General features: G+C 38.3%; 1 protein-coding gene across 3 annotated transcripts in view; it reads right to left on the minus strand.

Annotated features, from left to right (window-relative positions):
* zgc:77752 (uncharacterized protein LOC393862 homolog) overlaps positions 1 to 24,261 on the minus strand; it is a 36,366-nt gene extending 12,105 nt beyond the window's left edge. Inside the window, exons 1-9 of one of the 3 annotated variants that reach the window (XM_057837342.1) lie at positions 20,064 to 24,261; positions 19,712 to 19,900; positions 19,557 to 19,637; positions 17,911 to 18,029; positions 13,118 to 13,255; positions 12,771 to 13,042; positions 7,180 to 7,485; positions 4,110 to 4,307; positions 3,932 to 4,048 (exon numbers count right to left, since the gene is read on the minus strand). In XM_057837342.1, the coding sequence (XP_057693325.1) occupies positions 3,932 to 4,048; positions 4,110 to 4,307; positions 7,180 to 7,485; positions 12,771 to 13,042; positions 13,118 to 13,255; positions 17,911 to 18,029; positions 19,557 to 19,637; positions 19,712 to 19,899 (1,419 nt within the window). In that variant the 5' untranslated portion in view covers position 19,900; positions 20,064 to 24,261. Of the gene's footprint in view, positions 1 to 3,931; positions 4,049 to 4,109; positions 4,308 to 7,179; positions 7,486 to 12,770; positions 13,043 to 13,117; positions 13,256 to 17,910; positions 18,030 to 19,556; positions 19,638 to 19,711 lie in introns of all 3 variants that reach the window. The other 2 variants (XM_057837345.1, XM_057837344.1) reach the window with 2 other exon arrangements.
* Between the last annotated feature and the right edge of the window lie 279 nt (positions 24,262 to 24,540).

Consider the following 24,540-nt stretch of genomic DNA (forward strand, 5'->3'; position numbering starts at 1 on the left):
TCCAATGCTAAATCTGAATAAATACATTGGGCACAAAAAACACACACACACAAAAAATAAATAAATAAAAAATGTGGGGGGTGCGCGCTACTTCGCGGTTTTTCACTTATCGCGGCGGGTTTTGGTCTCCATTAACCGCGAAAAACAAGGGATGACTGTGGTGATGGCGAGTCATCTAAAGTCTTTCCAAACATCTATTTCAGTCATCTTGTGAACATTTCTTGAAAAAAAAAAAAAAAAAACATTTTTTTTTAATATCGCAATATAATATCGCAATATATCGAAAACCCCCCAAAAAATCGCAGCAATAGTTTTTTCCAATATCGTTCAGGCCTAACATATACATATATATATATATGTATATGTATGTATACATATATGGCGGAAAACACAGACAAGACTGAAAAAACAGTTTCTGCTCTCAACTGTTGTGTTTGATAGATGTCTATATGCTGCCATAGCAGATTCATGGCGCATTAATCTCCCGAACTATTTTTAATTTGTCCGTTTTACCCTGAAAACCCCCGTTTACAGACGTCGCGCAACCGCTTTTGTTTCAACCTAGCCATAAAAAGAAAGTAAGTAATCGTATTTATTATTCAAAATGTCTGTCATTTTTAGCTTTGAATCATTAAATGATGTCTAATATTTAGTTTAAAAAAAAAAAACTTTAAAAAATTATTCACTTGCATATTTTAAACCTTTGAACAAATTACTTGGCGTCTAAAAAAGTCACGGATATCTACCTCATAACTATCGCTTAATTGTATTTTTTTTTGTTACTGTCGCATTTTCCCCGGTATGTTAGATGATAAATAATTGATCTAAACAAAGAAGAATTGAAAAGAAAAACATTTAAAAGGGTAAATATATGAAAATGAAGATCTCGACCACTCCTTGATGTCTGCGATTTCTGCACCGCGACCCTTGTTATATTACTATGTTTCACCCATAAAATCCCCCAAAAATCCAGCTGTGGCCATTCACAGCTGTGTCTTGACTCTCGATGATACATGCTACATGGAGTTTTTGGATCGAAACGAGGTAAGTACGCGATAATATCTCATTAAAATCGTGTCGTCTTTAATTCTGCTCTCGCGTGCGCTCGCCTCCAGCTAGGGTTTTGCTGTTTAAAAAAAAAAACAACCAAAAATTTAAATGCCCTCCAGTTCAAAATTTTTCTTCCCCCAGGAAATTGAAATTTTAAGCTTTCCAATGATGTATCACACATGCATATCGGACTATTTAGAAATTTGGCCAAATTGGGGTGCTTGTCCATATTATATCAAGCGTGCGGTCACAATCTAAGTGCGTTGTGTGGTGAATGACATAGGCATAGCATGTGAAGTAAAAGCTATATTTTTATCATATTAAGCAATGCATTGAACTAGACATTAGCAGCCGATTCTTGTGCTCGCGATAGCCAAGTTCTATCTCTACTATCGGTTTATTGAATACTTAATTGCTAATTACTGTCGAATGGTAACTTTACTATCGATACAGCTGTATCTCTCACCTGTAAAACCGGATATCCGGTCGGATCGGTTTATCGTTCTCAAGCTTACCGTTAACGCAATCAATTTGACAGCCCTAAATATATATGTGTGTGTGTAGAGCTACATACTCGGATGTGAAATCATTGCTATCATGGCTTTGTCAGGCTGCTGCTTACCATTGTGAGACAGGGAAAAGACTAATATAATACTAGTTTCAGTTTGTTTTTCCTCCATATGAAAAAGCTGCCCCAGCATTGGTTAAGAGCAGCTATTGGCCCCCTCTCATTGGTCTGGAGCAGGTCAATAGTGATAGCTGCTTGGCATTCAAAGTGAGCACGTGTCATCACACAACACAGTGTAGTCAGGAGAAAGAAGGCTGCAGTCAAGTGTTATAATACTGGACCGGTAAATGGTATCGGTGCCCTATTTGTGGTACTCGCCGATACCGATACCACCATTTTAGTGATGGATCGGCCCCTCCGCCGATACTGGTATGGGTATCGGTGCATCATTACTTTTTTCTAATCGAATTACTTGAGTTTAGGCATGTGCCGGTATGAGATTTTGACGGTACGATAACCGTGGGCAAAAATACCGCGGTATCACGGTATTGCAATTTTAGCTCCAAAATGTGTTATTTTGAGATGGGTTAATTTTTTTTTCTTTTTCCATTGAACAGGATTTTTTTTTTTTTCAGAACATAGTTGCAAATTGGAACATGAGTATATTGTTAGAATAAATTATTAATAAAAAAAACAAAAACAAATTTTAAATAAAATTAAAATGAATATAACTTGTAGACCAGGGGTCCCCAAACTACAGCCCGCGGGCTGGATACGGCCCGCCTCCACATTTGGTCCGGCCCCCTGAACAAAAAAAAAATATATATTTTTTTTAAATTTCAATATTGTCATTTATTTGCCGGCTTTTTTCTGTGAAGAACCCAGAGAGGGTTATTTGGTTATTATCTATTTAATTAATAGTACCCTGCCTACTGCCCATAGTTAGCTGGGATAGGCTCCAGCACCTCCGCGACCCTCGTGAGGAAAAAGCCGCATGGAAAATGAATGAATGAATATCTATATTACATTACATTACATTATATTATGTTATTATTATTTTTATTTTATTTACTTTTGTTCCGTGAAGAATCCAGAAAGAGTTATTTGATTGTGGCTTTCTGAAAACCAATAAATTTTTACATTTCGGCACTCCTGCAATAGTCACACATTTTTTGTTACAAACTGACCCCGGCCCCTCATCAGAGAAGGGAAAAGTTATGTGGCCCTCACAGGAAAAAGTTTGGGGACCCCTGTTGTACGCTATACCCACAGCCACAGCTCAAGTTGCTCAAGATTAGAGCAAGAACAAAATAATTTCTATAAAAAAGTAAAAACACTTCTGAATATTTTTTTTTAAAATTCCACTGCATGACTTTTTTTTGAGGGTGGAAAAGCTCAAGTGAAGTTTTGTCATTTTCAGCCACTGTGTCAGCTCTAGTCTACATGATCTCATGCCTATGTGTTAAAAAAAACAAAGAATTCATAAGTTAATAAGTTAGTTAAAAAATCTTTTAGTTTAAAGTGTAAATATTGTTGGGGAAAGGTTTCATCAAAAAAAAAAAAAAAAAAAAAAAAAAGGTGTGAGACCTCTCCTTGATCCAGCGAACGTGGATTCGTGCTTAGGGCAAGAGCATCTTTCACAATTAGCGATCTTTGATGCTATCCCCTTTTCCCCCTTCATTCAAGCGAATCAAGCTTGTTTTCTCACTCTGCGGCTGTAAAACTCGACGAAGTTGCTCTCCCGGCTAAACCTAGGCTAACATTCGTCTTTGTAGGCTTTTAGTTAGTTTGTATATTGAATTTGAAAGGAAAATGTGTGTTTTGTTTTTGGCGAACTTTTTCATGAAGCTAATCTGTTGAAGCTACTCACACATGGAAAAATACAATTGTACAACGTTTTAAATGTATTCATTTTGTATATTCCACTTACCACGATCGGAGAGCTCAATAAATTGAAGAAAAGTACACCTTATGGTTGGTGTATTTGTTTTTGGGTTCACCGGCTGTCTAGCCGATAGCGTCACTTTCACACACAGCAACAAATGGGGGGGGGGTGAGCGCTGCCGCGCCAAGCCACCTCTGACTGCATTTTTGACACATGAAAAACCGTGAATACCTTACTATGGTCTGACGGAAAATTTTAGTGGTTTTGAAACCGCGATGTTTTCACACCACGGTAAACCGTGAAACCGGTAACCGGCACATGCTTACTTGAGTTAATCAATTGATTGTTGCAGCACTAGTTGTGTTCGACAAATCTACTCAAGTAAAAAGTATGGCTTGGTAAAACGACTCTTAGAAGTACTTTTTTCTCAAATCGTAAATGTAGCGCATTACTACCAAGCTCTGTTTCATGAAAATGTGCAGACTTACCTGAAGAAGAGTCAATCGTTGCAGAACGGTGTCTTCTATTGGACCTTGGTCCGCCATCGCCCTGGCAATGTTGCGAGCCACCGAGGTCGGACGGGGATTTCGTGCGCTTTTGGACAACTGATAAGGCGCCATCTTGTCAGAGCATTCATCGCATACTGTAAACCGGTGAGTGATTTACCTCAATGTTTGAGCTGTACTTGGCGTGAGCCTTCTTGGCCATACAATTCTGAGCTGAGTTGTGGCTTCGCTGAAGAACATACGTATGAAAGTGCTTCTTGTTGATCAGGTCGGGTGAAATCGAGATGTTCTTGGTGTTCAGTGGTTTCAGATCAGGTCCTATTAGATCCAGTTCACGCCAGAGACTCATTTCCAGGTCCTAAACAACAAGATTAGAGGTGTGACGATGTTGATATTATTGATATATGTATGCCCGCCAAGGAGCAATGTCACTTGTTGATAAAGGGACCAACGCTTGCAAACAATATTTTCCACGACAATTGTGTCTATGTCTACTCACTGGCTGCCATTGACAGCGTTAAACGTCCAATTAATTTTGACTGAGAGGGAGCAAATAAGCATTATGCAAAAAATAATGTAACCAGTAACTGACAAATCATATTTAGGGCCTGAGCACCAAGTGGTGCAAGAGCCCTATTGGAATGCAAAGGATTATTATTATTTCTTCATGGCAAAAATGGCCAATTTGGAGGCCCTAACATGCTCGAAAACTGACCAAAATTTGCACATACATGCGGCTTTTGGGTAAATTTCAATAATTTTGTGACATTGCCAAAAAACATAACAAAATGGTTCAGTGTCGTCCCCTTGAAATTTTCAATAGGGCCTTTCCTATTAGGTTTTTTAAAAATGTAGAGCAATGAAATTTAGGGAAATCGATACCTTATGCAAAACTGCTCCTAAAAGTCTCTGCATCCATATTCCAAACCCAATAGGAAATCGAGTATTTTGGATTGAATGTGAAATTTATATCGAGTTACAGTGTGCATATCTGAGACATTGGCAGCTAGGGAGGTAGTTGGATCCTCCTCAAAATTGGTGAGACTGTTCATAAGACATACAAGATCTTAAGTTATCAAAATGGTGAGTTTTCTTTCACGGGCCTGACCTGGGCGGGGTGCCAAAGTCGGCCTTTATTTTGCCAAAATGCCAAATATATTAAATGACTAATAACCTCCTGATACAAGGTTCAATCTTTTTCATATCTGGCATGTACAGCGGTATGAAAAAGTATCTGAACCTTTTGGAATTTCTCACATTTATGCAGAAAATCCCCATCAAATGTGATCTGATCTTTGTCAAAATCACACAGATGTAAAAACTGTCTGCCTTAACTAAAACCACCCAAACATTTATAGGTTTTCATATTTTTATGAGGACAACATGCAAACAATAATAGAAGTGGGGAAAAATGAGTCAGTGAACCCTCTGCCTAAGGAGACTTAAAGAGCAATTGAAACCAATTTTTACCAAACAATTTAAGTGAGGTGTGTGCCCAGTCACTGATGAGTGGTTTGAAGCTGCCCTGCCCACTATAAAACACATACCTGTTAAGAATTGTCTTAATGAAAAGCATTGTCTGAAGTAGAGCTGTCCAGACTAGTCGACATAGTCGACGTCATCGATGACGTAAATCCATCGACGAGCACAACATCCCGTCGACGGTTAATGAAGGGTTAAAAAAAATATACGCGTGGAAAGTTCAGAATGCCGGATGCTCGGTATGCAAACCGGGAAAGTGGCACAAAGCCAAAAAAGTGCACCAGAGTGTCCAAAACATTGACTTATTCCAAAGAAAAAAAGGAGGGTACACTGTTGTCTCCTGTCTCTTCAATGCCAAGCTTGGCTGCAAGTCGGCCATGAACAAACACCTAACACTCTCACCCAGTTGTAATTTTCGAAGAAGACAGGAGTAAGTCCATCTAACTAACTAACAAACATTTTTTTATTGAAGTTGCTAAGCCTGTCGCGATATGCAATGAGTCCTTTTATCGCACGTTAAATAAAAATGAGGGCGGTAATTTTCACGGCTGCGTTTTATTGCTGCGCTTGAATCATGTTGGAAGGGAAAAGTCAGTGTTTTGAATGTGTTTACGTTCCATTCTTTTACACTAGTTAATTCTATCAGCATTTGAACTTATTTATTTGTGATTTATTGTTATTTACGTGTTTATTTGTACTTTAATAAAGAATTTAAGTGTTTCAAAATGTTTTAGTGAATTGATAAGTGTCAACAAAAATTTCATTGCTAAATTGTTAAAAGAATAAAAATAAAAAAAATATTAGATTAGTCAACTAATCGTAAAAATAGTCGGCTGACTAATCGAGAGAAAATTAGTTGTTTGGGACAGCCCTTAGTGGGGTCACAAAATATTAAATGTAGGGCTGTCAAAATTGTCGCGTTGACGGGCAGTAATTAATTTTTTTAATTACGTTAAAATATTTGACGCAATTAATGCACAAATGCCCCTCTCAAACAGATTAAAATGACAGCACAGTGAAATCTGTACTTGTGTTTTTCGGAGTTTTGGCTCCCTCTGCTGGCGCCCATGAGCATTGTGTAAGTAATTATTGACATCAACAATGGTGGGCTACTAGTTTATTTTTTGATAGAAAATTTGACAAATTTTATTAAAACTAAAACATGAAGAGGGGTTTTGATATAAAATTTCTATAACTTGTACTAATATTTATCTTTTAAAAACTACAAGTCTTTCTATCCATGGATCGCTTTAACAATGTTAATGGTAATGCCATCTTGTCGATTTATTGTAATAATAAACAAATACAGTACTTATGTACCGTATGTTGAATGGATATATCCATCTTGTGTCTTATCTTTCCATTCCAACAATAATTTACAGAAAAATATGGCATATTTTATAGATGGTTTGAATTGCGATTAATTACGATTAATTAATTTTTAAGCTGTAATTAACTCGATTAAAAATTTTAATCGTTTGACACCCCTAATTAAATGTGATGGTTAACTTATTTTTTCCCCTTTCTGTCATTGTTTGCATACTATCCTCATTAAAATATGAAAACCTACAAATGTTTGGGTGGTTTTAGTTTTAAAGCAGACACTGTTTTTTCATCTGTGTTATTTTGACAAAGATCAGATCACATTTGATGGCGATTTTATGCCGAAATATGAGAAATTCCAAAAGGTTTAGATACTTTTTCATACTACTGTAGCTGTATCGGATTGGGACATCACTACTTTTAACCTCATCGAGTGTCATCTTGCGGAGGTCAGAGTCGCTGTAGCTGCGTTTGTCCAGAAGCTTCTCCGGATTCTTCCTCTCTAAGAATCCAAGCGGTTCATCCCAGGAGGACACGGAACCCGAGCCCACTCGCGGGAGGTTGTGACGCTCCCTCAGCAAGGGCAGGAACTGTTTGGCCTCCAGGGTGTCCCTCACGACTCTAGTCAGGATCCTCAGTGCCAATCGCTTCTCCAGTTCTGCGTTTATCTCTGGGGCTGCCGGAAGTCCCATAGCCAAGCAGCAGAGGTGTACGCATAGAAGATACACCACCTGGTGAGATAGCAAATGGGGAGGGATGAATGATTCAGGACAACAATGTTGTTTTTGGCAGCCCTTTTCATTTTTCTCTTAGTCTTTTAGACAAAATACATATTAGTCCGAGTTCAGTCATTTCAAAACGTGTTATTCTTTGTCTGGTTTTCGTTGACGAATACTGCAAAGAGTTTGTGTCTAGAAAGCCTATACAATATATCGTTTAAAGTGATCCTCTAACTTAAATACATGGAAGCTCTAATAAACTACAATTGTTCTCTTGTACTAAAATATGTTGTTATAAACACATAAAATGTTAAATCAATGGCAATATTTTATCATTTTTAGTCCATATTTTGACCGTTAGTTGGCGCCATGGTTTGCGGGCTCGCAGTGATGACGTAATTGGTATCTTTCCAAATGTGTAGCGTGTTCAACAATTGGGCCATTATTTTTGCTTCATACTTTTATGCCATTGGCGGAGTCACCTGCCACTCAAACACACCGGAACTAGCGTTGAAGTTGAATCTTTGTGTCAAAATGATTCAATCGGAAAAAAAGTGCCTTCAAAACTTTTTCCACTTAAAAAAAAAAAAAGTTTAAAACTTTTGCTTTGCAAAAAAAAGTGACACTTCAATACAAATAATATATATTTCAAATAAAAAAAATACAGTGCCTTGCAAAAGTATTCGGGCCCCTTGAATCTTGCAACCTTTCGCCAAATTTCAGGCTTCAAACATAAAGATATGAAATTTAATTTTTTTGTCAAGAATCAACAACAAGTGGGACACAATCGTGAAGTGGAACAACATTTATTGGATAATTTCAACTTTTTTAACAAATAACAAACTGAAAAGTGGGACGTGCAATATTATTCGGCCCCTTTACTTTCAGTGCAGCAAACTCACTCCAGAAGTTCAGTGAGGATCTCTGAATGATCCAATGTTGTCCTAAATGACCGATGATGATAAATAGAATCCACCTGTGTGTAATCAAGTCTCCGTATAAATGCACCTGCTCTGTGATAGTCTCAGGGTTCTGTTTAAAGTGCAGAGAGCATTATGAAAACCAAGGAACACACCAGGCAGGTCCGAGATACTGTTGTGGAGAAGTTTAAAGCCGAATTTGGATACAAAAAGATTTCCCAAGCTTTAAACATCTCAAGGAGCACTGTGCAAGCCATCATATTGAAATGGAAGGAGCATCAGACCACTGCAAATCTATCAAGACCCGGCCGTCCTTCCAACCTTTCTTCTCAAACAAGGACAAAACTGATCAGAGATGCAGCCAAGAGGCCCATGATCACTCTGGATGAACTGCAGAGATCTGCAGCTGAGGTGTGAGAGTCTGTCCATAGGACAACAATCAGTCGTACACTGCACAAATCTGGCCTTTATGGAAGAGTGGCAAGAAGAAAGTCATTTCTCAAAGATATCCATAAAAAGTCTTGTTTAAAGTTTGCCACAAGCCAACTGGGAGACACACCAAACATGTGGAAGAAGGTGCTCTGGTCAGATGAAACCAAAATTGAACTTTTTGGCCACAATGCAAAACGATATGTTTGGCGTAAAAGCAACACAGCTCCTCACCCTGAACAAACCATCCCCACTGTCAAACATGGTGGTGGCAGCATCATGGTTTGGGCCTGCTTTTCTTCAGCAGGGACAGGGAAGATGGTTAAAATTGACGGGAAGATGGATGCAGCCAAATACAGGAACATTCTGGAAGAAAACCTGTTGGTATCTGCACAAGACCTGAGACTGGGACGGAGATTTATCTTCCAACAGGACAATGATCCAAAACATAAAGCCAAATCTACAATGGAATGGTTGAAAAATAAACGTATCCAGGTGTTAGAATGGCCAAGTCAAAGTCCAGACCTGAATCCAATGGAGAATCTGTGGAAAGAGCTGAAGACTGCTGTTCACAAACACTCTCCATCCAACCTCACTGAGCTCGAGCTGTTTTGCAAGGAAGAATGGGCAAGAATGTCAGTCTCTCGATGTGCAAAACTGATAGAAACATACCCCAAGCGACTTGCAGCTGTAATTGGAGCAAAAGGTGGCGCTACAAAGTATTAACGCAAGGGGGCCGAATAATATTGAACGCCCCACTTTTCAGTTTTTTATTTGTTAAAGAAGTTGAAATTATCCAATAAATTTTGTTCCACTTCACGATTGTGTCCCACTTGTTGTTGATTCTTGACAAAAAATTAAAATTTTATATCTTTATGTTTGAAGCCTGAAATGTGACGAAAGGTTGCAAGGTTCAAGGGGGCCGAATACTTTTGCAAGGCACTGTATATTTTCAAAAAATATATATTTTTGCAAATGATTTTTTTCTTTGAATAAAAATGTTTTTTTTGATTAAAGCAACTTTTATTGCGATTGAATGATTTAGACACAAATATCCTACCCCTAATATGGCTCAAACACAAAAAGGATTGCTTCAATCAAAGAAAACAGTTTGAATGAAAAATAAATGTCATGTACGAGACGGAGGACCCAGTTGCGTATCGCAGACACAGGATTTTATTGATGTTGACAGGCAAGGGAAAACTATCAGGTCAAGCGATAATGGCAAGTTGACATGCAGACCTATGTTTAATCGCTGACGACCTGACACTGGATGTTGTCTGTTCGAGGCTTATATAGTGTTCTCAGTTATTCTTTATGACATAATAAAGGACTTTGTGATGCATGAGTGTGAAGCGACATAATAAAGGGCTTTGTGATGCATGAGTGTGAAGCAATATGATGAAACATTACTAGCTGAAATATTACACATGCAAGAAGATGAAACAATGGCAGAAACATTAATACGTGACAAAGTGTTCAAATGCGAATTTCTGCGTCTCAAATATTTTTTCATGTTCAAACCTTTTTTTCTACGATAGAATTTTTTAAATTTTTGATTGAAGTGATTTTTATTTTGAAATTTTTGTTTGTTTGTTTGAAGCAACTTATTTTTTGATTGCATAATAAAGACACAAATGTCCTAGCCAAAATGTGGTCGAAACGCAAAATTGCATCACTTCAACCAAAAAAAAGTTGACTCAAATCAAAAAAAAATTTTTTTTCAATCAAAGACAGTTTTCATGTAGTTTTTTGAGTTTCAAATTTATTTTTGCATTCAAACACATTTTTTTTTGATTGAAGTGACTTTTTCTTCGATTGAATTTTTAAAATGTTTTGATTGAAGTGATTTTTCTTTTGAACTATAAGTTGCTTCAAACAAAAAAATATACATTTTCAAAAGAAAAATCACTTCAATCAAAAATTTAAAAAATTCAATCGTAGAAAAAGTCACTTCAATCAGAAAAAATGTGTTTGAATGCAAAAATAAATTTGAAACTCAAAAAAATATTTGAAAACTATTTTTCTTTGATGGAATTTTTTTTTTTTTTTTAACTGAGTCAAGTTTTTTTTGATTGAAACAACATTTCTGATTGAAGTGATGCAATTTTGCGTTTGGACCACATTTTGGCTAGGACATTTGTGTCTTTTTTATGCAATCAAAAAATAAGTTGCTTCAAACAAAAAAAATATATTTTTTGATTTTTTTTAAAACAATCAAAAAAAATTTTTTTTGTTTGAAGCAACTTATTTTTTGATTTTTTTTTTTAAACAAAAAAAAATATTTTTTTGTTTGAAGCAACTTATTTTTTGATTGCTTAATAAAGACACAAATGTCCTAGCCAAAATGTGGTTCAAACGCAAAATTGCATCACTTCAATCAAAAATGTTGTTTCAATCAAAAAAAAAACTTGACTCAATCAAAAAAAAAAAATTAAATCAATGAAAAATTGTTTTCAAATATAGTTTTTTGAATTTCAAATTAATTTTTGCATTCAAACATTTTTTTTTGATTGAAGTGACTTTTTCTTCGATTGAATTTTTTGAAATTTTTGATTGAAGTGATTTTTCTTTTAAAAATATATTTTTTTTGTTTGAAGCAACTTATTTTTTGATTGCATAATAAAGACAAAAATGTCCTAGCCAAAATGTGGTCCAAACGCAAAATTGCATCACTTCAATCAAAAATGTTGTTTCAATCAAAAAAAAAAAACTTGACTCAAAAAAAAAAAAAAATTCTTCAAAGAAAAATAGTTTTCAAATATAGTTTTTTGAGTTTCAAATGTATTTTTTCCATTCAAACACTTTTTTTTTTTGATTGAAGTGACTTTTTCTTCGATTGAATTTTTTTAATTTTTGATTGAAGCGATTTTTCTTTTGAAATATTTTTTTTTTTTGTTTGAAGCAACTTATTTTTTGATTGCATAATAAAGACACAAATGTCCTAGCCAAAATGTGGTCCAAACGCAAAATTGCATGACTTCAATCAAAAATGTTGTTTCAATCAAAAAATAACTTGACTCATATCAAAAAAAAAAAAAAAAAATCAATCAAAGACAAATAGTTTTCAAATATAGTTTTTTGAGTTTCAAATGTATTTTTTCCATTCAAACACTTTTTTTTTTGGATTGAAGTGACTTTTTCTACGATTGAATTTTTAAAAATTTTTGATTGAAGTGATTTTTCTTTTGAAAATATATATTATTTTTGTTTGAAGCAACTTATTTTTTGATTGCATAATAAAGACACAAATGTCATAGCCGAAATGTGGTCCATATGCAAAATTGCATCACTTCAATCAAAAATGTTGTTTCAATCAAAAAAAAAAAAACGACTCAAAAAAAAAAAAAAAAAAATTCAATCAAAGAAAAATAGTTTTCAAATAGTTTTTTGAGTTTCAAATGTATTTTTGCATTCAAACCCATTTTTTTGGATTGAAGTGACTTTTTCTACGATTGAATTTTTAAAAAGTTTTGATTGAAGTGATTTTTCTTCTGAAAATGTATATTTTTTTGTTTGAAGCAACTTATTGTTTGATTGCATAATAAAGACACAAATGTCCTAGCCAAAATGTGGTCCAAACGCAAAATTGCATCACTTCAATCAAAAATGTTGTTTCAATAAAAAAAAAACTTGACTCAAATCACAAAAAAAAAAAAAAAAATTCAATCAAAGTTTTTTGAGTTTCAAATGTATTTTTGCATTCAAACACATTTTTTTTGATTGAAGTGACTTTTTCTTCAATTGAAAATATATATTTTGATTGAAGTAACTTTTTATTTGATTGAAGCAACTTTTTTAATTTGGATTGAATAATAAAGACACATATCTACTTCCATAGTTATCTGCCTGTCTTGAAAAAACGGTTGGTCGCCGAAATATTTTTGTCATCGTTGACGAAAACAACAATACATGGAAGTTAGTGATCGATTATTGGGAAGTTCTAACCTTGGGTATGTATCTGAGCGTGCGGGCCTCCTGGCCATGCAGCAGGAGCGCCTGGCGGTTGAGATAGTGCTGCAGGGTAACCGGGGCTCCGTGCCGCAGGCTGAGGTCCGGGTATTGAACCAGCTGCGTGGCGAGCAGACGGGCGAAGTCAAATACTTGGCTGATCTGCGCTCGCGTTTGGATGGAGCGCGGCCTCTTGATCCGTACGTAGTGGACGGCCTCGCTGGGACTGATGCGCAAAGTGTAGATAAGGTAGCAGGCTATCAGGACGCCTGCGGAGCAGTTGAAGTTCAAAGTTGTGTGTCAGCTGCTGTAGTGCTTGCTAGGACGCAATTGGTGACCCGGACCTGTTCTGCCGAGGCCCGCGTGGCAATGTACGGCGACCCTCCCTTCCCCCACTGCGAAAGCCAGCACCTTCACCCCATCGATTATGCTGACCAGGGAAGACACGCAGAAGTCCGGCATCCCAAAGTTGTAAAAGTAAACTAAAATTGAAACACATGCATGTAAAATCTGTAGAGGGAGGGAACGCATAGACAAAGTAGCTGGACACATAAGATCTAGTATGCTAAAACTAGGGCTGTCAAACGATTAAAATTTTAAATCGAGTTAATTACAGCTTCAAAATGAATTACTGTATTTTTCGGACTATAAGTCGCGTTTTTTTTTCATATTTTGGCTGGGGGTGCGACTTATCAGGAGCGACTTATGTGTGGAATTATTAACACATTATGATATAATTTCACATGTGATTTTGGTGTTTTGCAGTGACACTGATGGTTTTGTAAAGTTGTTAGCATGTTCTAATGCTATAGTTATCTGAATAACTCTTTATAGCTATGGCCACGTTCGCGTTCTGCCTTTGGCAGTGTATGTTCAATTGTATTATTGACTTTTTTATCTTGAAATGGATGCATTTAGTTTGTGGCGCTTTCACGCCCACGTGAGGGCGCACTCGCACTTGTTTACGTGACACGCCAGAAGAAGACGGACAGCTACGTAGCTCTGAGTGAGTTGAGTGGGCGAGTTAGCTAGAGAGAATAGACGGCTGCGAACCTACTTTCATTGTTTATGCTTTTAAATCATCTCTACAGAGGCAACGCCTGCGTGTATCATCTTTTCTGTTGTTGTTGTGTGTTTTCCACCCGCGATCGGACACTTAGAGCCAGTTGTGTGGTTGTTTGAACGATGTGCTAATGATAGCGAACGCATGCTAACCTGTTACTTATTACTAATAGTACCTAATTATCATTTATTTACGTTGATGCGAACCTGTTTTCTATCGAGGACCAAATTGATTCAGCAAATTATACGGACCTCCAGCATTGTCTTTTGGGAGTTCGCTGTATAGCCAGGACAGGCCGTAGCGTAGGACAGTATATTCACATTTCGTTGTTCATGCACTGTACACTGTACATTTATTTAGCATGTTGTTCTGTATTGTATTTTTATATTAAATTGCCTTTCAAGATGACATGTCTGTTCTATGTGTTGGATTTTATCAAGTAAATTTCCCCCAAAAATTCGACTTATACTCCGGTGCGACTTGTATATGTTTTTTTTCTCTACGTTGGGCATTTTATGGCTGGATCGACTTATACTCAGGAGCGACTTGTAGTCCGAAAAATACGGTAATCGTAATTAATTGCAATTCAAACCATCTATAAAATATGTCATATTTTTCTGTAAATTATTGTTGGAATGGAAAGACAAAACGGATATATACATTCAACATACGGTACGTCATTTTCAAAGTATCGGAATCGGCAAAAAAATATCGGCCATACCTTTTTTTAATATATATATATTTTTTAATCGTTTTCTAATTGTATTTAACGTTACAGACATAATATGTTACACTCATCCAGAGTCTTTAAGCTTAAGGTAGGGTTATCAAATTTATCCCGATAACGGCGGTAATTAATTTTTTAAAAAAATGTATCACGTTAAAATATTTAATGCAATTAATGCATGCGTTGCACGACCCACTCACGCATTGTCGCGCTCAATCTGTAATGGCGCCGTTTTACCTATATAGAGAGATAAAAGGCAGCGTAAAATGAAGTGAAGATAGAGTGAATTTTGGCAGCCTTTGGAGCCTTTTTTTAATTGGCTAAAGCCTTACAATCCCTCTCCCTACGATTAGAAACATCGTGGGAGAGCAATGTGGGGAAGAAAGGTAGTAATTGATCTTTTTCTTAACACCCTATGTTATTTCTCAACGCAGAGAAGATGTATCAATTGGTAGCACTACGCGCAGTCATGGTTGCACTTCCCATCATGCATTTGGGCATGGCTACAGTATCATTTACTGAAAGTTCAACAAATACACTAGATGGTAATATTTAGTCACAATATACAAAGTCACATTTATCCTTTAAGAATTACAAGTCTTTCTATCCGTGGATCCCTCTCACAGAAAGAATGTAATTAATGTAAATGCCATCTTGAGGATTTATTGTCATAATAAACAAATACAGTACTTATATACTGTATGTTGAATGTACATATTCATCATTTTTTTTCTTATTGCATTGCCAAAATGTATATGATTGGGAAAAATTATCGGGAATGATTGGAATTGAATCGGGAGCACAAAAAAAAGCAATCGAATCGGGAAATATCGGGATCGGCAGATATGCAAACTAAAACGATCGGATCGGGAACAAAAAAACATGATCGGAACAACCCTAATTATAATAATTATTCATTGCCAATCAGAATTTTCATAAAGGGTGTCATTTTAAAGGTATTCTTAGTGTAGAATCTGAATTCTGAAGTATGTGGGATTAACTCCAGAAATCGTTATTTATATGACGAACATGACATGCTTTTATTTTGAAATGTTCACCGGAACTATGTTCGCTAAACGGCTAACGTCAGCTTTACACGCTGCAAAAAAAGCACTTTTTGTCATTGCATGTAGTGTCAGTAAAAGATTCTTTTTTTTTTCTTTTTTTTCGTTTGCAAATGCTGTTAACCAGCGATTTTTCATGTTTGAAGTGCCACCTTTTAACCGCAAGTTTGCCTTCACGAGACGACTGCCAATGTTTTATTGCAGGCTAAAGTAGGTTTCCTTTCTTTCCTCCATTCACCTCAGTGTAGCAGTGCTAACGTTACAGTGTTTAATGTTTTTCTTATTTTGTATGTCTGAACTTTAATTCTACTGCGTGTTGATAAGAGAAAGAAACACATTTATGCTCGTTAACACAATCAGCCAATCACATGGCAACAACTCAGTGCATTTAGGCATGTAGACATGGTTTAAGACAATCTCCTGCAGTTCAAACCGAGCATCAGTATGGGGAAGAAAGGTGATTTGAGTGACTTTGAACGTGGCATGGTTGTTGGTGCCAGAAGGGCTGGTCTGAGTATTTCAGAATCTGCTGATCTACTGGGATTTTCATGCACAACCATCTCTAGGGTTTACAGAGAATGGTCCGAAAAAGAAAAAATATCCAGTGAGCGGAAATGCCTTGTTGATGCCAGAGGTCAGAGGAGAATGGCCAGACTGGTTCGAGATGATAGAAAGGCAACAGTGACTCAAATAACCACCTGTTACAACCGAGGCAGGCAGAAGAGCATCTCTGAACGCACAGTACGTCGAACTTTGAGGCAGATGGGCTACAGCAGCAGAAGACCACGCCGGGTGCCACTCCTTTCAGCTAAGAACAGGAAACTGAGGCTACAATTTGCACAAGCTCATCGAAATTGGACAGTAGAAGATTGGAAAAACGTCGCCTGGTCTGATGAGTCTCAATTTCTGCTGCGACATTCGGATGGTAGTGTCAGAATTTGGTTGCCTGGTACACCAGACTCACCGGCCACCATTCAGCGGATACAATTTCCAGGGCGGAGCTAGCCACAGCAAACAGACAGCGGAGTGGACCAATCAGCGACAGCCAGACGTGACGTTAGTAAAGCGGCGAGGTCATGACGAGTGACTTGCGCGCGGAAGTAAACATACGAGGAGAGCGGAGTTTAGCAACGTGGCTCGCGCGAGACAGACTGTTGTCAATGACTCGTGTCAATTTTTGGTCATTTAAAACTGATTTTACCGTGGATTGGAACATTCTCGGCTCTCCTGTTCACCATCTGTGTTGTTATGGAGACTATTTCCGACGCGCAAGAGTGACGTTGCTCGTTAAGAACACGTCACGCAAATAAACAAATCTGATTTGTCGATTGATTTTGTACCTGCTCGAGAGGCCGTTAATGGGCTGGGTCCCAGACTTTTCTCTCAGTGTTTGGAAAATACAGGGAGAACAGTCTGGCCGTGCCAGCCAAAGAATTTGGCGTCAACAACATGAAAGCATGGATCCATCCTGCTTTGTATCAACGGTTAAGGCTGCTGGTGGTGGTGTAATGGTGTGGGGAATTTTTTCTTGGCATTCTTTGGGCCCCTTGGTACCAATTGAGCATCGTTGGAACGCCACACTCTACCTGAGTATTGTTGCTGACCATGTCCATCCCTTTATGAACAATGTACCCAACTTCTGATGGCTACTTTCAGCAGGATAATGCGCCAGTAAAGCTGGAATCATCTAAGACTGGTCTCTTGAACATGACAATGAGTTCACTGTACTCAGATGGCCTCCACAGTCCCCAGATCTCAATTCAATAGAGCATCTTTGGGATGTGGTGGAACATGGATGTGCAGCCGATACATCTGCACCAACTGTGTGATGCCATCATGTCAATTTGGACCAAACTCTCTGAGGAATGCTTCCAGCACCTTGTTGAATCTATGCCACGAAGAATTGAGGCAGTTCTGAAGGCAAAAAGGGGTCCAACCAGTTACTAGCATGGTGTACCTAATAAAGTGGCCGGTGAGAGTATATCATAGCTTCGCGCACCATCTTACCTTTCTGTTTGACCCTCCCTGTCCCAACCACACTCACTTTAGGCCTTCAATCTCGGACCCTAATAAGTCCGGGCCCAAATGCGGTCGCACCCTTTAAATTCCGCCCCTGGCTGCAGATGAATACTGAAAACTGACCAAATTAGCCTGAGCTTTGCTAGCAGGTTATGTCTATGTATTTTTTTCATATGTACAGAGCAACATAAGTTAAAAGTGGCACACCTACAAGTATTGTGCATACTATTGACGATGTGCTAAGTATACTATTGAGGACTTTACTGTCATTCTCCATGAAGCTCTGCGGCGAGTACGTGAAGCCACTTTTGGGGTCTAAAGGTGGTCCACAGTGAGCATGCTCTCCTGGCATTTGCATGTTTATGATGGATTTGATGTTTAACCTAGTGAAGAAGCCACATGTGAAAACAATGCTAGCCGTTTTGTACTGAAGATGTACAGTTGTGGTCAAAAGTTTACATACACTTGTGAAGAACATAATGTCATGGCTCTCTTGAGTTTCCAGTTATTTCTACAACTCTGATTTTTCTCCGATAGAGTGATTGGAACAGATACTTCTTTGTCACAAAAAACATTCATGAAGTTTGGTTCTTTTATGACTTTATTATGGGTTAACAGAAAAAGTGATCAAATTTGCTGGGTCAAAAATATACATACAGCAACACAAATTAGCAATTTCTTGTGAGTGATTATTGACTTGAACAATCATTGACTTGAAAAAGTCAGGAAAGTCACTTGGAGCCATTTCAAAGCAGCTGCAGGTCCCAAGAGCAACAGTGCAAACAATTGTTTGTAAGTATAAAGTGCTTGGCACTGTTTTGTCACTGCCACGATCAGGAAGAAAACGCAAGCTATCACCTGCAGCTGAGAGAAAATTGGTCAGGAGGGTGAAGCTTCAACCGAGAATCACCAAAAAACTGATCTGCCAAGAATTAGAAGCTGCTGGAACACAGGTGTCAGTGTCCACAGTCAAGCGTGTTTTGCATCTCCATGGACTGAGAGGCTGCCATGCAAGAAGGAAGCCCTTGCTCCAAAAGCGGCACCTTAAGGCTCGACTGAAGTTTGCTGCTGATCACATGGACAAAGATAAGACCTTCTGGAGGAAAGTTCTGTGGTCAGACGAAACAAAAATCCAGCTGTTTGGCCACAATGCCCAGCAATATGTTTGGAGGAGAAAAGGTGAGGCCTTTAACCCCAAGTACACCATGCCTACCGTCAAGCACGGTGGTGGTAGTATTATGCTGTGGGGCTGTTTTGCTGCCAATGGAACTGGTGCTTTATAGCGAGTAAATGGGATAATGAAGAAGGAGGATTACCTTCAAATTCTTCAAGATAACCTAACGTCATCAGCCCGAAGATTGGGTCTTGGGCGCAGTTGGGTGTTCCAACAGGACAGTGACCCCAAACACACATCAAAAGTGGTAATGGAATGGCTAAATCAGGCTAGAATTAAGGTTTTCGAATGGCCTTCCCAAAGTCCCATTGAGAACTTGTGGACAATGCTGAAGAAACAAGTCCATGTCAGAAAGCCATCAAATTTAACTGAACTGCACCAATTCTGTGAAGAGGAGTGGTCAAAGATTCAACCAGAAGCTTGTGGATGTCTACCAAAAGCGCCTAATTGAAGTGAAAATTTCCAAGGGACATGTTACCAAATATTAGCGCTGCTGTATGTATATTTTTGACCCAGCAGATTTGATCACTTTTTTCTGTTCACCCATAATAAAGTCATAAAAGAACCAAACTTCATGAATGTTTTTTTGTGACAAAGAAGTATCTGTTCCAATCACTCTATCGGGGAAAATTCAGAGTTGTAGAAATAACTGGAAACTCAAGAAAGCCATGACATTATGTTCTTCACAAGTGTATGTCAACTTTTGACCACAACTGTGCTAAACTCAAGGTCATACCTTTGAAATTGCTCAATGATGTTGTACTTGTCGATAAGACTTTTGGATGGTCGAGCCATGGCGATGATATCGTCAGTCACCCTGGGATTTCCCGGTTAAAGTAAATCATGAATTAATAGTTTCTTTATGTTAACGCAACGATCAAACACTCCTACCATGATGAGAAAATGCCTCTGATGACCTGCTGGTTGGCTTTCCAACACTCCGGTCCTTCATAACGGCAGTCTACTCCTCCACAGGCCAGCAGACACAGCAACTTGGATGGAATGGCCTTTACAAGGTTTTCTCGGGCTTGGGAGTAAGCGGGTCGCGGGACGGGAACGTGTGGTCTCAGGGTCTGCATCCTAGACCAAGGCGGAGGAGGAACTCATCTACTGCTCTGGTCAGTCAAGTTAACTCATTTCCCGCCATTGACGGCGTCTACTAGCGTTAAACTCATTTAAATAGCCACACGATTGGGCGTCTATCATCGTCAATAGCACTGAAAAGAGTTAATTTTACACATACCTTTGGAATTACAAAGTGTTACAATTCCCATGAGTTGTAGTTTGTCCAACCTCAGAGTCCGTTTTCAAGGCTGACGCATTCGTCTGCTCACACATAGGCCGACACAAAGCTGACCCAGCTTCGCTAAGCCTGATTAGCGTCATAAATGCATTAGACATATTAAATAGTGCTTATACCTCCACATGCTAACTTGATATCTGTACCCTTATGGCAGATAAAAGAACAATACAGATGACAATGCTGTTAGCATTAGCGGCAATATACAGTACTTAACCTTATTTTAAAGCACTTTAAAGTGCATGTGACAAGAAAAAGCGTGTTTATTTGATAATACACGCGGTATTTTATGCTCCTGAATGATATGGACCGCTTGGATGTGTGTGGAAGCGATCGCTATATTTATTTAGTTTTTTGAATCCCGCGCCATGAAAATGAGTGACTTCCGGCTTCGGTCTTGCATTGAGGAGGAGGGCGCTGTGACGTGTACGGGTGAAGGCGTCCTCTTCACTAAACAGCGGTACTGTTGTGTATGAGGACGAAGGATTCAGCTGATTTTGCAGATTAATACGTTTATTTTTCGCATCACGCCAGCAGAAAAATCTTGCTTTATGAGGGAGAGGCGTGTGCGCCTTTTTGGAGTTTCAAAAGGTTCCCATTCACCATGGATATTGGCCAAAACAAGCCCGACTACTGTGGGACCATTGGACTTAAACGAGGAAGTGAGTAAACATCTTGTTTTGTATTATGTCAAATACGAATACAGCAATTACAACGTAAACACTACAAACTTTCTTTCAATTAAGGACTAATTATGTTTGATCATTGATAGGCATATAAAAAGCTCTCCTCATGCAAATTAGCTGCACGTTAGCTGCACAACAACTGCAGCCGCCCTCCTCCGGGGAATGAACTGTAAATTGCTCTCCGCCGGGCGGTTTGCCGATCCGCGGAGACAATCGACAACCCAGTCGTCATGTCAAATAATCCGGGCTAGTTATGTGTGATTTTCCGCTTCGAAGACTTTGAAACATCACTCGGTTCGGGTTAGCATGTCAGCTAGCTGTCACGCCTCTTGGTTTGTTTACATTCTCCGAAGCCGGGGAAGGGAAATGACATATGTCCGATTTAGGTGTCATAAAAAATCGTTCAGGAGGTGCGACAGTAAAGGTGAAGTCAACAGTTTTGACCATTATGGAGTAATTTTGCCATGTCGTCCTGAATAAGTGCATTTTTATGATTTCATATTCCATTTAGCACAAGACTGTTATTTGACATGACCATGCCATGCCACTCTCTTCGTCGCGTTTGCCTCGTTCTGAATAATTCCCCCTCAATGGGCTGAATAGTAAAACCGATGAGCCCAGTCTCCCGCTGACGTCATCCACCTGTTGGGGACGCTAGAGCCCTACAATGGTAGGCGTGGCTAACCGGCAGATTAAAAGACTAATTTCTCGTCATCTGCACTTTGCTAAATTGTTGTATATAGTCGAATCGTCTCAAAATATGATTCTAATTCACATAATGCTATTTAAGTTTTTTTTTCTCTCCTGTCATATGCTCTTTAAAAAGTTAGCTGTTGTCACGATACAAAAATTTTCATTTTGATATTGGTACTCCCAAAAAAGTATTCGATGTCATTTAGTGCTGCAACAATTAATCGAACTCGATTACAAAAAATATTCGAATCAAATTTTGCTGCTTCTTGTATTTGTTTAATTAAAGTGGCGTTGTAAAGGTTTGCTTTGAAAGGGTTTGCATTTAGTTTTATTGATTTTGGGTGGATACCCTGCCCTCCAGTGGCAACAATGAATATGACAACTCATTTCAGTTGCATTTAGTTTTATTGATTTGGGTGGATATGCTGCCCTCTAGTGGCAGCAGTGAATATGACAACTGATTTCACATGGCTGAATCCCAGCTGCTCCCTGTTAAGACCAACATAAGCTAATTTTTCGTTTGATCTAATGTTTCTTTGTAATGCATTCATAATTTAGTTTATCGCTATATTTAAGTTTTCTTTTGTGGGGAAATGTGTTTGAACCATTTGCTAAGAGCCTTGTATAAAAAAAAAAAAAAAAAGCTTTCTATAGCATTTTTAAGTTAGCCAATTGTTATTTTGTTGTACTTATATCCTCTATTTTTTACCGTTCTACCATTTGAAGCTCACCTCAGATATTTAAAATTTGTATGTTCCTCATCCAATTACTCGATTATTCGAACTAACTGGTTCATCGATTAATCAACTGCTAAAATATTAGATAGCTGCAGCACTAATACCATCTTAACAAATGGTTCAGACACCTATTCCAACAAAAAACGGCTAAATATACCTATAAACTGAATTATGAATGCATTAAAAAACATTAGCTCAAACAAAAACTTATCTTACGTTGGTCTTAACAGGGAGCAGTTGGATTAAGCCATGTGAAAAGAGGCAGACCAGAGGGCAGTGTATCCACCCTAATCCATAAAACTAAATGCACTTTCAAAATAAACCATGACAGCTCCACTTTAATTAAATGAATACTCGAAGCAACAAAATTGAATTCGAATATATTTTTCTAATTGAATACTCGAGTTAATTGATTAACCTTTGCAGCACTAGTTTCTACCAAAAAGTTCTATTTTGGTTTCATTTCATAACACATTCTCCCAGTCCTCTTCTGGATCATCCAAATGCTCTCTAGCGAACCGCAGACAGGCCTGGACGTGTTCTGGCTTCAGCAGGGGGACATGTCTGGCAGTGCAGGATTTAAGTCCCTGGCGGCGCATTGTGTTACTGATAGTAGCCTTTGTTACTATGGTCCCAGCTCTCTGTAGGTCATTCATTAGGTCCCCCTGTGTGGTTCTGGGATTTTTGCTCACCGTTCTTGTTATCATTTTGACGCCACGGGGTGAGATCTTGCATGGAGCCCCAGATCGAGGGAGATAACCAGTGGCCTTGTATGTCTTCCATTTTCTAATAATTGATGATTTCTTTACACCAAGCGTTTTATCTATAGCAGATTCAGTCTTCCCAGCCTGGTGCAGGTCTACAATTTTGTCTCTGGTGTCTTTCGACTGCTCTTTGTCTTGGCCATAGTGGAGTTTGAAGTGTGACTGACTGAGATTGTGGACAGGTGACTTTTATACCGATAATGAGTTAAAACAGGTGCCATTAATACAGGTAACGAGTTGAGCCTCGTTAGACCTCATTAGAAGTTAGACCACTTAGAGTGTTTGAGTTCAATCTTGGGTCTCACACAAAAAATACACACGGTCCCAGGGTTCAACTGGGACCGTGTGCTTTGGTCAGATGAGACCAAGATTGAGCTTTTTGCCAACAAACACTCTAAGTGGGTCTGGCGTGCCACCAAAGATGCGCATGCTGAAAAGCACCTCATACCCACTGTGAAGTATGGGGGTGGGTCAGTGATGCTGTGGGGCTGTTTCGCTTACAAAGGCCCTGGGAACCTTGTTAGGGTGCATGGCATCATGAATGCTTTGAAATACCAGGACATTTTAAATCAAAATCTGTTGCCCTCTGCCCGAAAGCTGAAGATGGGTCGTCTTTGGGTCCTTCAGCAAGACAATGACCCTAAACATATGGCCAAATCTACACAGAAATGGTTCACCAGACACAAAATCAAGCTCCTCCCATGGCCATCTCAGTCCCCAGACCTTGTTTTGTTGGCAAAAAGGGGTTGCACAAAGTATTAACACTAGGGGTGCTAATAATTGTGACACACATTATTTGATGTCAATTTTTTCTTTAAGTGGGATTTTTTTCCCCATTGAATGAATGCACTTGTATTGAAAGTTGGATTTTTCTCTTTTTTTCCCATTAAGGTCTCACATTATTTGAATAAAATATATATATTAGAAGCTAAAAAACACATCTTTTTCAGGGGTGCCAATAATTCTGGAGGGCACTGTAATTGCACCAGGTTTTCTAATCATCTATTATCCTTCTATGGCAACTAGCAAGCACAATGTACCATTAGCACACTGGAGTGTTTGCTGTACATAAAACTACGTCGATATTGCATTAATAACGGACATTTCCAGCTAGAATAGTCATTTACCACATTGATATTGTATAAAGTGTTTTTCTGATTAATGTTATTTCCATTGAAAAAAAAAACTGCTTTTCTTTCAAAAAGGAGGAACTTGAATGGTAGTGCATGTAAAACCCTATAAATGCATGTTATCATTAGAACATTTGTTTGAAACATGTAAATACAGTGCCTTGCAAAAGTATTCGGCCCCCTTGAATCTTGCAACCTTTCGCCACATTTCAGGCTTCAAACATAAAGATATGAAATTTAATTTTTTTGTCAAGAATCAACAACAAGTGGGACACAATCGTGAAGTGGAACAACATTTATTGGATAATTTCAACTTTTTTAACAAATAAAAAACTGAAAAGTGGGGCGTGCAATATTATTCAGCCCCCTTTACTTTCAGTGCAGCAAACTCACTCCAGAAGTTCAGTGAG

The sequence above is a fragment of the Corythoichthys intestinalis genome, chromosome 5 (assembly GCF_030265065.1).
Source record: "Corythoichthys intestinalis isolate RoL2023-P3 chromosome 5, ASM3026506v1, whole genome shotgun sequence".
NCBI lineage: Eukaryota > Metazoa > Chordata > Actinopteri > Syngnathiformes > Syngnathidae > Corythoichthys > Corythoichthys intestinalis.